The sequence below is a fragment of the Odontesthes bonariensis genome, chromosome 22 (genome assembly GCF_027942865.1).
Source record: "Odontesthes bonariensis isolate fOdoBon6 chromosome 22, fOdoBon6.hap1, whole genome shotgun sequence".
Taxonomy (NCBI): Eukaryota; Metazoa; Chordata; class Actinopteri; order Atheriniformes; family Atherinopsidae; genus Odontesthes; species Odontesthes bonariensis.
The window spans coordinates 4,631,603-4,646,189 of NC_134527.1; the positions used below are offsets into that span (position 1 = coordinate 4,631,603).

The 14,587-nt window shown below is 40.5% G+C and overlaps 1 protein-coding gene across 1 annotated transcript in view; it reads right to left on the bottom strand.

Annotated features, from left to right (window-relative positions):
- Window positions 1-280: 280 nt before the first annotated feature.
- LOC142373317 (ephrin-A5b-like) overlaps window positions 281-14,587 on the bottom strand; it is a 117,818-nt gene continuing 103,511 nt past the window's right edge. The window contains exons 3-5 of the mRNA XM_075456519.1: window positions 4,433-4,498; window positions 4,254-4,334; window positions 281-2,992 (exon numbers count right to left, since the gene is read on the bottom strand). Coding sequence (XP_075312634.1) covers window positions 2,868-2,992; window positions 4,254-4,334; window positions 4,433-4,498 — 272 coding nt within the window. The 3' untranslated portion in view covers window positions 281-2,867. The remainder of the gene's footprint in view (window positions 2,993-4,253; window positions 4,335-4,432; window positions 4,499-14,587) is intronic.

Consider the following 14,587-nt stretch of genomic DNA (forward strand, 5'->3'; position numbering starts at 1 on the left):
GAAGGAAAGACGCCTCAGATGCAACGGGACAACCAACGAAAGCAAAGATTTTCCAGCTTTTCCATGATCCATCTGCTCTCTGTTCAAGGCCCTTTGATTGATGATTGTAACGTGAGCGTGTTCGATATGTGCCTCAGCTGAACAAACACCTTTACAGACAAGAGGGTGCAAAGTTGATCCTGTTTGTTTTGTATAAAAGACGTACAAAATGAAAATTGTTCATTGGGTTGTTTTTTTGTTTTTTTTTTCGTATCAAACTTTTTTTTTTTCTTGCTAGGAACACTGATGTGTCGGCTCGATTGCCCTTCAAAAGACGTTAGGGGGAGAAAAGAGCGTCTAACGCTACGTTACAACAGACTAACGCTTGGATACACAGTATCCACAAAAAGAACTGATTGATTTTTCTCAATTTGGTGTGGCTGTCGGCGGTCCTTTTAGTGTCGGTGGGCGTTTGATGCTGGGTGAAAGGGCGAAAGCGTCTCAACAAATCAAAACTAACTCAGAATACTTCATCTGTGACTCTGCTTGGACCAATCGCCAGCTTAGATGATTTAACTGTTAAATGTTGTGAAATTAACGGCATAATCCTGTAAATCTCTGCTTTTTTCCCCACTCTCACCGTCGTTGCTCGAATTAAATATTTATCTAGATTTCAATGCTAAATGTTCCCACTTGAGGGCTGGAATAACATTTAATTTAACTCCCGAGCTTCAGGTTAGAGCCGGGTATTTGAAATCTGATTTAGTATGACGTGGCCGTACCAATGATCCGAACTTTTCGCCCGTCTTCGTGCTTAAGTGGAGTATAAGGACCACGGTTAAAGGAATTATTTTTTTTTTGCAAAACTTTCCTCTTTGTTTTACGTACATTTACGTTAAGACTTTCTCTGTAAATTTACGACTTTATTCTACGAAATTCTGACTTGTGAGACGACGGGCCCGATAGCCGTACTCTCTGTTATTACAGATTCTTGTAAAAGTACAACTTGTTTTGAACAAAATTATGTCCTCATTATGTTATGAACCAAAATTGGAGCTTTTTTTCACTCCAACATAACATTATTCTCAAAATCTTTATTTTTTTAACGAATATTGAAGTACAATTTCTGTCCCAATCAGATTTCGAATTTTTTCGTTCAAATCAACGAATTTATTATTTTTCCAACAGTGGCCCTAATCCTCTGCTTAGGTTGGACTGCCTACTTTGATTTGTTTATCCCATGTTCCTCACCTCTTTCCTTTCTTCATCTCAGCTCCCTGACTGGTAGAGGTTCAGGTTGCCACCACCCTCATCTCCTCTCCCCTAGTGGTCAGTTTTTCTCTCTCGAAATAATCCGTTTGGGGGGTTTCCCGGGGCCATTTTCTCTTTAAATGCCACTTTACACAGCATCAAAGAAGGAAAGCGAATCACACAACGTACAGCCCACCATGCACCTGCTTTGTAACCTGATCACCGTCTCACTGATAAATCTCTCAGCCACTTTTTCTGTTCGTTCGAAGTTGGTTTCTCCCAGAATTTGACCAAAAAAAGACCTTTTTTTTCACCTGGTGGTCTCATCCCTGAACTCTGTAGGAAAATTGCCCGTATTTACAATAGCTGTGTAAATAGTGATTCACAAAAACAATCGTGTAACAGTAAAACTACATCTGTGACGTTTGTTAATGACAAATTGAAAACACAAACATTCTATTTCTACACCCTGATGCACATCAGACTTTTTTTTTTTTAATTATTCTTTTTTTTTACTTTCTTGGACTGTTAAAAACAACCAAAAAAACCATCATCTGCGCTCGTTCCAAAACAGACACCTAAACTGTGTTTTATCTTCACGTGCGCGCGCTCGTGTGTGTGTGTGCATGTGTATCAAATGAACTGTGTGTGTAATATGAACTAACATAACTGGTAATCGTATTTGCTTTTATTGCCTTTCTACTGTACTGACAGACTAAACCAGAAGAGAAAAAAGCACAAGGACTTCACAATAAATAGGAAAAAATACATTTTGCCTGGCAAAATAACCATATTGACTTCTACGCTCCGTTCAAATATTTTACTGTACACCCGTGTTGGCGGCTACAATTGAATTATGTGATTTATTTATTTAAAAAAAAAAAGAAACAATACATTAACTGATCATTGAATCGCTCCCTATTCAAACACTTAAAATATTAGTGCTTCCTTAAATCTTTTTAATCCTCCATGATCTGCGACAGTCCGTCCTTTTTAACCTGAGAAGAAGGTTAAGTCATGGCCGCCTGCTCCTAGCAGCGGTCTCCTAGCAACATCTTCCTCGCTCGTTTTTCCTCCCTGTTGGCGACGCGTCGCTCTCGGATCTTTCGCGTTGAAGTGAGATTGAGTCGTGATTTCGAGTTGTTGGCGTTCCCAAACACACGAAAAGAAAAAAAAAAAGAAATCTGTAAACTTTTGAGGGATCCTGCTGTGCTTCTTTACCACTCGAGCTAAGGAGTTGACTGATTGTGTAGATTGTGTCCCGTGAGATTATGTTTTATTTAAAAGCATGTTCGTGTGCGCGTCACAAATAAATGGTGTAATATCTGCACACTGTGAGCCGTGGCGAGGCAAATGATTAAGAGACGCTTCCCACCTCGGGTGCCTTGACCATCAGCGCCCGCCCCAAAAAAGTCAAGAATCAAACTAGTTTGCATTTTTGAAAAAGTCAATAAACAACAAAGGCTTCGCTGCTGAAGTCCCTTCTTCTCTCCTTTCACCAAGAGAGAGATTATCAGCGTTTTTTTTTTTGTTTTTTTTTTAAAAGTGCTCCTTTCGAGGGGAGGTGTTGCAGGGTAGAGCGGCCTGTGGTCCAATCAGGACAGTCCCATTGCGAAGGAAACTTCTGAGACTGGGCGCTATAAAGACAAGATGGCCGCCAGGAGCATGAGAGCGGAGCTGAGCAGCAGGACTGAAAACTGGTGCCGGCCGACAGAGTTTACATCCCTTCTCGCTGGTTCTGGTGACTCGTGACTGATGCCATCTGACGGGGAGAGAAAGGATCATCATCATTAAAGGGACAACAGCTGGAAAACCACAGCCTGAAAAAGATGAGCGCGTCTTCACTCAGTTGATTAGACGTTAATGTTTAAGCTATAGACGGGTAATTTATTATTAGAATTAGCCAACAGTCTGTTGTCTGAGACGTTTTATCTTAAAAAATCTATGAGCAACTGTGGTGGTGATGGTAAATTAATGTATTTAAAGGGATAGTTCGCCTCTTTTGACATGAAGCTGTATGACGTCCCATACTAGCAACATCATTTATGAACATTTTCTTACCCCCTGCTGCGTCCTGTGAGCAGAGTTCCAGCCTCGTTTTGGCGTTGACGAAAGTAGTTCCGGCTAGTTGGCTGGGGTTTAAAAAATAAACCGTTTTGCTTCTCAAAACAATATGCGTTCAAAAGAGTAATACATTTACATCACAAAATGGTTCTCCAGGAAAAAGTCAGACCTCACAATCGCTTGGCACTATTTTCTCTCCCTTTGTATCACTGCCTGCTGCCGACAGCCGCACCTGTTACAGTGTTTGCTGCTCAGTCTGCACTTCGGTCTGCACAGCAGGCAGTGATACGAAGGGAGAGAAAATGGGGCCAAGAGATTGTGAGGTCTGACTTTTTCCTGGAGAACGATTTTGTGATGCAAATGTATTACTCTGTTGAACGCATATTGTTTTAAGAAGCAAAACGCTTTATTTTTTTACACCTCAGCCAACTAGCCGGAACTACCTTCTGTGTTTTTAACTTTTGGAGGGACTGTGAACTCCTTGATTCATCCAGAATAAGTAAGTAACATTTGTCTAGTGTACCATTCTGCTTTTTGCTATATTTTGACTGCTAAGTAAGCTTGCTGCTGGTTTAGTTTCTCTGTGTGATAACAGCCCCCATTGAAACTAGTTTCAGCCAATTGTCTTCCCATTTGTCTCGGTACCTAACTTATGATTTCTTGTGACCTGAAGTTCTTTTGCCTACTGATGTGGAACACACTTATTGTAAGTCGCTTTGGATAAAAGCATCTGCAGAATGACCGTAATATAATATAATGTACTTTCGTCAACACCAAAATGAGGCTGGAACTCTGCTCACAGGACGCAGCAGGGGGTAAGAACATGTTCATAAATGATGTTGCTGATATGGGATGTCATACAGCTTCATGTCAAAAGAGGCAAACTGTCCCTTTAAGAATAACCTGCACAGACCGCTGAGCGTAAACACAAACATTATGGGATGTATGTTCCCACTCACCTCTGGGTTCCAGGGAGTTGTGACTGTTCTCGTCAAAATCCACTCCTTCCTGCACGCTTCCCGAGTTTTTCACACAATTGTCTTCGGAAAACAAAGAAGAGATCGGACAAGATTAGCCGAGTCAAACGGGCCCGATCACAAGAGAACGTGCACAGCAGACACAACAACCTGCGACTCACTCTGGGGCCTGACGAAGACTTTGAGTCGAAGGCAGCTCCTCCTTCCTTTGATGTCGGTGATGGAGGCTGTAGGTGCACAACACAGGGTAGAATGAGAACATTACATTCAATTTTACACATCGAAATACCTCCGCTGATCTAATCTACGGCTCGGCGATGTTGGGAAATGTCATTACAAATTAAAATGTCAGTTTAAATGTCAGAATTATTACTGCATTTGAACCAAGATGTAATTAAAATATCAAATAGCATAATTCGATTACATTTCAAGCATCCAGGTTTAGGCAACGAACCCTTTCAGGGTAATTTTCTGTCATTCAGTCCATTGTTTTATGCCTATTCTAACCACCTCGCACTCAAGCTTTAGTAAAAAGGACTTAATAGGTACTCAGCGCTGTTTTTTTTATGAATCAAGGATCTGTACTTTCTGGAAGCTTGCAAGAAATTTCTGTTAAATTCAACTTCTGGTCGGTGTGGTAATGAAAAAAAAGGCTTCTGTATGAAGTATCAAATAAAGAAAAGGAAGGGTTTTATGATCGTTACTGAAAGCATTGTGCCTTCAGTGCCCCAGTGGCAAAATATATCGATTCATTTTGCCCGCAGATTCATTTATGCTGAGATCAAATCATGAAAAAGCCTTTTATTGACCCCCATCTGCAAGATGGGGACATTAAAAGTTTATCTCAGGGGTAATTAACCAGAGAAACAACATAAAGTGGGAGAAGAATTCCCACCATGCTGGTCAGCGGGCCCACGGAGGTTCTCCCAGGAGTCACCTTATCTGCCTACACAAATGCAGAAATACACTGGGAAAAATGCCCCTCCAAAAATAAGTAAAAAAACAACAAATACGAGACGTTTTTGCATGAAATAAGCAAAAAAAATCTGCCAATGGAACTAGTGAAAATCGGCTTGTCAAGATATCTTGAAATAAAATGTGATATTTAGGACTTTTGAGATAAAAATGATCTGGAAATTAGCTTAAAAACCTCTTCAAATGAAAAAAAAAAGCTTGTTTCATATGAAATCTGACTCAAAACAATTTGTTTTCAAGACTTTCACTTAACAAGATGTATTGTATTAAAACAAGTCCCTATATCTGGCTGAAATAGTACTTGTTTGGCAGTTGTGTCTTATATTAAGTGTAATGAGATACTCAATGAGAAAAATATACTTGGTAAAATTTAGATTTTTTCCAGCGTATACTTTTCTGGATCAGTCTCCATTCACATCAGTATTCGCTCGCTGATTGAACAACTGAACCTCGGACCTCTTCACACAATACATCTATCTTTGCCTCAAAAAGAATCAGCAAACACCCGGAAACAATCCAACAAGGTCGACTGTTTCTGCATCTTATCTCCTTTTGAATGGAGACTTTGGAGCTTTTATCTCCCCCCTCTCGCTCTGATGTGAAAGGGTCTCTGCTACATATTTTATATCAATGTCACCCTCCCTTTTCCAAGTCTAATTTGGCCACGGGCACTCGTATCTGCAGATGTGTGGCACACCGATACGCTCACCTTTAAAAAATCTCATTTCCTGTGTTTCCTGATTGTGAAAGGCAGAGATTAAAAACTTCTTTTTTTTCCTCATCAATTTTCAAGGAGTAGCTGAGAGTATCTAGCTGTGACTAATGACTTGAACTTTTCTTTAAGAGTATTTTCTTCTGTTTGGTCCGGATCTTATCTTCATCTGACAGTAGATTTTGTCTTCCCTCCCTCTCCGACTTCGCCTCTCACGTCTCAACGGCCTGACCTTTGTCATTTCCTGCAGCCTATCGAGTGTCTCAATCTGCTCTTGATCTGACTGCACAAACACGGATTCGTTGAGCACGTGTGCGTGCGCGTATGCGAGGTCGCGGTTTCCCGCCCATGTGCATCTGTGCACAGGCGTGTCCGCAGTTTGTCCGCAGGCCGATCGGCCCAGCAGTGAATTCCTAGTAAAAGTAAAACCGTGTCAATGTTTCCACTGTCGCAGACGACTTGAGCTTTTATTTCAAATGGCACTTTATCAGATGCCGTGCAGCCAGGAGAGAGGATAAAAATGATCTTTAAACTACGGCTGGGCAAGTTAACTCGTTATTATCGCATTAACGCATGTTTTATTATTATTTTGGGGGGCTTTTGTGCCTTTAATGGATAGGAAAGTTCAGAGAGACAGGAAGCAGGGGGCAGAGAGAGGGGGAACGACATGCAGCACAGGGCCGTCCGACTCGAACCGGGCCCAGCTGCAGCGAGGACTATAGCCTCTTGTACATGGGACACCTGCTCAACCCACTACGCCACAAACCACCCGTTTTATAGGCTTTTATTTTGTAAAAGTCTGTTGCCGTCTGCTGCGGAACCGGATTTAATTTTTTTTAATTTAAAAAAAAAATTGGGGGGCTTTTGTGCCTTTAATGGATAGGAAAGTTCAGAGAGACAGGAAGCAGGGGGCAGAGAGAGGGGGAACAACACGCAGCAAAGGGCCGTCTGATGCGGGACTTGACCCACTACGCCACAGAACACCCCTGTTTTATTTTTTTCTTATTATTGTAAAAGTCTGTTGCTCACAGGCTTTTATTTTGTAAAAGTCTGTTGCTGTCTGCTGTGGAACCGGAAAAGAAAGTAATCGGCGGATCCACCAAACATGGAGAAGGGTACGGAACTTTTACTCGGCCATTTTCATTTTAAAGTCCTTCCAGACGGCGGAGTCGACAGAACCAAAGTCATCTGTAAACTCTGCCAAGTTGAATTGTCTTCTCAGCGTAGTAGTTCCAGTCTAAAATATCACTTAAAGGCAAAACACACAACTGATAGCAGCAAGTCATTCAAGGAAACAGACAGTGGAGCGAGGCTTCTACATAAAAACTACAGAAAGATGCTGATGTTAAAAGTGTGTTTGCACAACAAATGTTATGGCACTTTCATTCATATGGCAGCACATTTAAAATAAAGCTAAATGCTAAAAGCTATACACTACTTTTGGATTCATTTTTGGATTTTGCGTACAAATGCGATTAATCGTGATTAATTAGATTTAACATTTTAATCGTTGCCCAGCCCTATTTTAAACCCTTTCCTGTTGAAGCAGCAGAGGGAGAAAATAAACGATGTCCGTCACTCTGCTTCTGTCTGTGTCGGCGGGTATCGAGCAACTCCTCTCACACCCAAAGCAGCGGCTGGAACAGAACTGGCCAAACGCCGCCTCTCCTTTTACGTCTTCCTCTCATGCTCCTTTTGTCTGGGTTTCCCCGCCTGTCTTTATCTCTCACTTTATTAGACACCCCGATAAAGAAAAAAAAAAGTACGTAATCTCTGGAGGAACAAAGAAGCCGATTGCTCGGCTTTCCATCCAAAAGCATTGAATAAATCTTAAGAAATGATTTGGGTTAAGGGCTGCGGCTCAAACTTAATTTGCTTGTGAAATCATCTCTGTAGAGTTCCACCGATGAAACCATGAATTTTTTTTAGTCAACACAATGTCAGGGAAAATAAAAAATATGCGTGTTGTGAGCTCCAAAAGTCCAGATGACTTTCTCTGGCTGCTGTTTTTATTGGAGCAACATTCAAAAAACCCCCCAAATCCACTTTATTTGCAATGATACGTGACACAGCCAAGCAGCAAATCTTCATCTCCGAGAGGCTTGGAGGCAGAATCTCCACTTGACAAATGACCGTTGAATTTCTGTGCATTAATCACCTCGGAAAAAAAAGGAACAACAGTACATCTATCTTTTTCCAGGACTACTTCATATATTTTCAAACTCCCGGTAGTCATAGCGACGATACACACACATTTCCCACTACATTGCCAATTAATGTGGCGCAGGAACAGACGCCATATGTAACATATGCAGTCGATTTAAATGGAAACGCTCTGACATTACTGTTATTGGCTGCCGTGACGAATGGGCCTTCTCATTATCTTTATGAACATCGGCTGTGTTCGAAACCGCATACTTCTCCTACTACTCCTACTAACTTTTTGAGTTAGTAAGCAAGTTTGAGTAAGCGAGAAGTTTCCGGATGCATACTAGATTGGCCGAAATGTTGGGTATGCATCATGAGGTTACTACTCATACTCAAACTACCCAAGATGCAACGTAACGTGACGTCGCCGATCGTCATTTCCTGTCAAAACGGCAGTTTCAAGCTAGCTACAACGAGGGTAGGTTCACTTCCTGTTTTCAAAACAAAAGCACCAATTGTATCGTAATGGCTTTCCCTATGATAAAAGGCAACGGGTATTTTATTTTGTGAAAATAACCGGAAGTGCGTTGCTCACTGCGGCTAGCTTTAGTAGCGCCGAATTCGTGGGAACAAAATTGTAAACAGCCGGTATTTTGTCAGGTTTTCAACACGTTGGGGATCTAAACGACTACTTTCTCACCTGAAAATGTTTCAAATGTTGCTAAAGTTTACAGAGTTTAGAGCTTAAGCGAAATCAGCTTCAGGCCGGCCGATTTCGGCTCGGGCAGGAGCGAAATGCATTGTGGGTAAACGCTCTGCATACTGTCTGATCGATCAGTATGCAGTATGGAAGTATGTACACTGGAAAAAATGCCCTTCCAAAAATAAGTAAGAAAAACAACAAATAAAAGACGTTTTTGCTTGAAATAAGCAAAAAAAATCTGCCAATGGAACTAGTGAAAATCGGCTTGTAAAGATTTCTTGAAATAAAATGTGATATTTGGGACTTTTGAGTTAAAAGTGATCTTGAAATTAGCTTAAAAACCTCTTCAAATGTAAAAAAAAATCTTGTTTCATATGAAATCCGACTCAAAACAATTTGTTTTCAAGACTTTTTCATTTAACAAGATATTCCAGATGTATTGTATTAAAACAAGTCCCTATATCTGGCTGAAATAGTACTTGTTAGGCAGTTGTGTCTTATATTAAGTGTAATGAGATACTCAATGAGACAAATATACTTGGTAAGACTTTATTTTTTTCCAGTGTAGTATGTAGTATACGGTTTCGAACACAGCCAGTGTCTTTCTGCTAAAAGATAAGTAGGAAAAACAGCTTGATGATGGATGTGTGCGTTATATCTGAAGTATTTTCAACAACTTGTTGCCTTGCTGTGGTGTTTTTCTTCAGGTTTTCTTCACTGTAGCTTTTAGAAAAGGTAAAAGCTTTTTTCTAAAATCTCGTGCTTTTTCATCTCTCACTGACATTTTGTCACACTTTCTTTCACACTCGCCCTCCTTTCCCCCCCGTGCTGCCATCCCAGTTCACAGATTCCAACTGTCTCTCCTCCTCATCTCATGTCTGCCACTGATGTCAGAGTCTGACTTTTCTATCCTCGAGCAACGCGGCACCGTAACTCCAGCTCTGCCTGCAACTCTAAACCGCAGCGTTAGTCAGGTCATTTAGCGGATACCCGGATGCTGCCTCACCATGACGACGGTGAATTCCCCCGGTCACACACTGTACACGTTCAGTCATGTGCTGCATCACAGATGTAAGGCCCTGTAAGGCCAGGCGGCTGTGAGACGAGTTCCACGGATCCTGATATAAATACTGTGGGATCAGATGTTTTTCCTGTGATGATCGGGTTATCTCTGGGAACAAAGCCTTTTGTCTCTACCTCAGCTTTCAGATTGCTAAAAGAGGGGACCTGAGGGGGCGCTGTGCCGCTGGGGTTCACGTCATTATCGATGTAGATCTGCGCGGAGCGGGACCCGGGCGTTTGAAGCACGAGGGCTTTGCAGGGAGACAGTCATCTCTCTCACACGGGGAGAGCCAGACTCTCAACTGTCTCCTCTGAAAATTGGATTTCTATCCCCAGAGATTAGGATCAGGCTTCCCCCCTCCTCCACGGTGGCTCTATTGGAAAAACACGAGGCCAAGGAGGAGCTCATAGCAAAGACCCTGTCGTCATCTCTGCGACCTTTGACCTTCTGGGACCAGTCATGATACTAATCCCACACCATGGCAGCTTTCCCTTAGGTGTCTGACTGTCTGCCAAACACACAGAGCAACATTCAGCTGCAGGTGTCATCCATTTGACGTGGGCCCACCCTCTCGCCCCTGCGCCTCGGGCAAATGACGATCACTTCAGAGGAGGACAAAAGAGTGTCTGTCTTCAATGAGACAAGCAGACACGAACCTCATCCAAAATTACATTTGACATGTTCGCCTCACGGATTCTCAAGCCATACTATATGTACGGTATTCCACTGGTATTCACTATAATCTGCTGCTGGAGCTACACACTGTCGACATGAAACCAGCAGCATGGATTTTACTCTAACACCAAAAAGCTAGATTATCTCTGGATATCATTTTTCATGTGTAAAAAGCAAACAGCATTTTTTTTAAAGTGACATTAGTTGAGTTTAAGATATATTTCTGTTTAATTCATGGCATGCTCGGGAGATAACAGCCATTTTATATGATGCAACTCAAAGATTTCTGATACTTACATGGAGAAAAAGTCAGAAAGTCAAGTGAGAAGCCTGATAATACATCTTAAAGTCGTACTAAACAGCGTTTCTTTATCTAAAATGTATCAAAACGGTTACTTTTCACATGAATAATGTTGCTCATAATGGAATAATTTAAGAATTTGATACCACTGCAGCTGCCCTCAGCTCTATGTAGCATTTTTGCTTCTTTAAGCTAATGGTTTTAGCTTCTTTAAGTTAAAGGTTTTAGCTTCTTTAAGCCAACAGTTTTAGCTTCTTTAAGCTAAGTTTTAGTTTTTTTAAGCCAAAAGTTTTAGCTTCTTTAAGCCAACAGTTTTAGCTTCTTTACGCTAACAGTTTTAACTTCTTTAAGCTGAAAGTTTAAGCTTCATTAAGCTAAAAGTTTTAGCTTCTTCAAGCTAACAGTTTTAACTTCTTTAAGCTAACGATTTTAGCTATTTTAAGCTAACGTATTTAGCTTTTTTAAGCTAATGGTTTTAGCTACTTTAAGCTAACAGTTTTAGCTTCTTTAAGCTAAATGTTTTGTGTTTTTTGGGGGGGTTTTTTTCTACCCTTTTTGGCTCCAAAATTAGAGATAAAAGGATTCTGGATGTTATATCCCAAGTAGCCGAAGTGCGACTCCGTGTAATGCTGTTAATGTTCTGTACAAACTGACCAACTGTCCCAAGCTGTTCATATTACTGTAAATGTGCTTGCTTTTAGTTCTGGCTCAGTTTAAGATTAATTCAGCATGTCTGGTCTTTTCTTTAGTTCCCTGATGAACAGAAACAGCAGCTAATGTTATTAGCTGTGTAAAGCGATAAACAACATAAACCTATATGCGTTATTCATGCTTCTATGTAGAGGAAACGTCGCTCCTGGAAGCATCATCTCTGACTACAGAAGTACATTAAATGTTTTGACTGTCCTATGTTCCTGGAGGAGTCTTTGTCATCTGTTGTTTCATCCCCTGCTTTGATCTGTTCCCAGAAAAAAACAGAAAAAACAAGCTTCTCCTGAATGAGTCACTAATGTGACTCAGCAAGAGATAACCGACATGGCCTGAAACTGCTCAAAGCCATATGGACCGTCCCTCTGCATTCTTTTCCTTTCGTCTCTGGACGATCAATCATCATCAAAGTCTAGAAGAACCTCGCCTTCGCTCAGCTCGCAGCCAAATGAACAAATGATGCAGAATTACGTATGTTATGACTTTTCTAATCGCCTTCCAAAAGAATTGCAAATAATATCAACAGTTCTCTGGCATGGCTGTCAGCCGACCACAGTTTCCCTAAACAATGCAGTCACTTTTCATGCTAAGGAGTCGCGCAGACGAGCCAGCAGAAACAGAAACTGATGGGTCATACTTCACGATTCAAAACACTGCCACACAGAGACGGATTAAGGTTCAGATGAGTTACACACAAGTGAGGGCAGGCCGAAAGATGAGAGGCTATTTAGTTTGAATAAACCTTCAACTGGGCGACACCTTCTTAAATTTCTTCTCTGAGTCTGAAACCAAGGCAGTAAAACTGCATCAGAGCAGTAGAAGGGGTTCATGGACGGAAAGAAATCCAACTTGTTTTAGCTTCTTTAACCCTCATACCTGATTTAAAACACAACTTAATTTCTGAAAAGGGACATTTTTGTCCCCATAAACATCATATGTTAATATTTTTTTCCGTAGATCTTTTATTCCACTTCAATTCTGATCATAACTACCAAGTTTTCAATTATTTTAAAAAATTTAACCCTTTAAATACTGGTTTATATGATGTAAACGACAATTTCTGTAAAAAAAAAAAAAAACAACACAAAAACTGCTATATTTTCAATATATGGAATGCAAAGTGGAATTGTTGAGCGGGGATAATTATGGTCTGGGATATGTCAATGATCAGCAACAACATTGATTTTTAGGGATTTTTAATTTTTTTGCTATGTCTGATTTAAAAAAAAAAAACTCCTTTACTTCTGAAAAGGGACATTTTTGTCCCCTTTTAAAATGACCTAAAAACATCATATATTAATATTTTTTTTCCACTTTTTAATAACTCCTGGTGGTTCTGTCCAGACACTCCTCATCCTGCAGATACCTTAAAAACAAGGAATTCACTGTAACAATGTTTGAGTTTAAGTTGAATGGAAAGATTGAAACGGGTACATTCACATTCAACTTAGTTAAATCAGCTGCATGGTTTAGGATTATTGTCATTTAAACTTCTTTAATGATCCCACAGAGATGTTATCTTTTCACAGAAATGTTGTTGCTAACACCAGCTTTTTTTCTAAGAAGTCGTTTTTACATGATGTTCATAATATCCTTGTTATCACCAGAGGAATGATGATACTCCATTTCTTTCATAATTACAGCTATTCTCTGTAATTAAATACCTTTTTTTTTTTATTGTTGTTGCTCTTATAGAATATTAAAAGTTGTCAAAAGCAAAATAATGATGAGTTACACACAAGTAAGGGCAGGCCGAATGAGAGGCTTTTTAGTTTGAATAAACCTTCAACTGGGCGACACCTTCTTAAATTTCTTCTCTGAGTCTGAAACCAAGGCAGTAAAACTGCATCAGTGAGAAATCCAACTTGTTTTTAGAGTCTTTTAGCTTCTTTAAGCTAAAAGTTTTAGCTTCTTTAAGCTAACGGTTTTAGCTTCTTTAAGCTAACGTCATACTTCAGGATTCAAAACACTGCCACACAGAGACGGATTAAAGTTCAGATAAGTTACACACAAGTGAGGGCAGGCCGAATGATGAGTGGCTTTTTAGTTTGAATAAACCTTCAACTGGGCGACACCTTCTTAAATTTCTTCTTTAAGCTAAAAGTTTTAGCTTCTTTAAGCTAAGGGTTTTAGCTTATTTAAGCTAACGGTTTTAGCTTCTTTAAGCTAACGTCATACTTCACGATTCAAAACACTGCCACACAGAGACGGATTAAGGTTCAGATGAGTTACACACAAGTGAGGGCAGGCCGAATGATGAGTGGCTTTTTAGTTTGAATAAACCTTCAACTGGGCGACACCTTCTTAAATTTCTTCTTTAAGCTAAAAGTTTTAGCTTCTTTAAGCTAACGGTTTTAGCTTCTTTAAGCTAACGGTTTTAGCTTCTTTAAGCTAACGGTTTTAGCTTCTTTAAGCTAACGTCATACTTCACGTTTCAAAACACTGCCACACAGAGACGGATTAAGGTTCAGATGAGTTACACACAAGTGAGGGCAGGCCAAATGATGAGAGGCTTTTTAGTTTGAATAAACTTTCAACCGGGCAACACCTTCTTAAATGTCTTCTCTGTCTGAAACCAAGGCAGTAAAACTGCATCAGTGCAGGAGAGGGAAAGAAATCCAACTTGTTTTTAGAGTTATCTTTCTTATTTTCTCTGTTTTGGTGCCAGAATACTGCTCCCTTTTCCACTGACTCTTCCACTCTTTATTACTGGTTCTTGTTAATATCCTTGAAGTTCTTGCCTGACCTCAGGTGTCAGCTAAATACCTCGAGTCTACCGCTGCGTCTTACTCAGTCCATCTCTTCTGCCCCTGCAGGGCGCCGACTTCACTTATGAAAACACGAGTTCCCAGCTGCTTGTTTTGCCGAGTCCTTCTCACGAGGAGGAGGAGGAGAAAAGCTTGAGTTCAAGCCAGTCGGCAACAAAAGACACTTTTAGGCGAGACCTCACCAGTTGATATGTTTTCGCTCCCTCAGGCTCGTGTTTTCATTTGGCCCTCATTCCAATAAAATCTGAACATCGCTGCAGGAG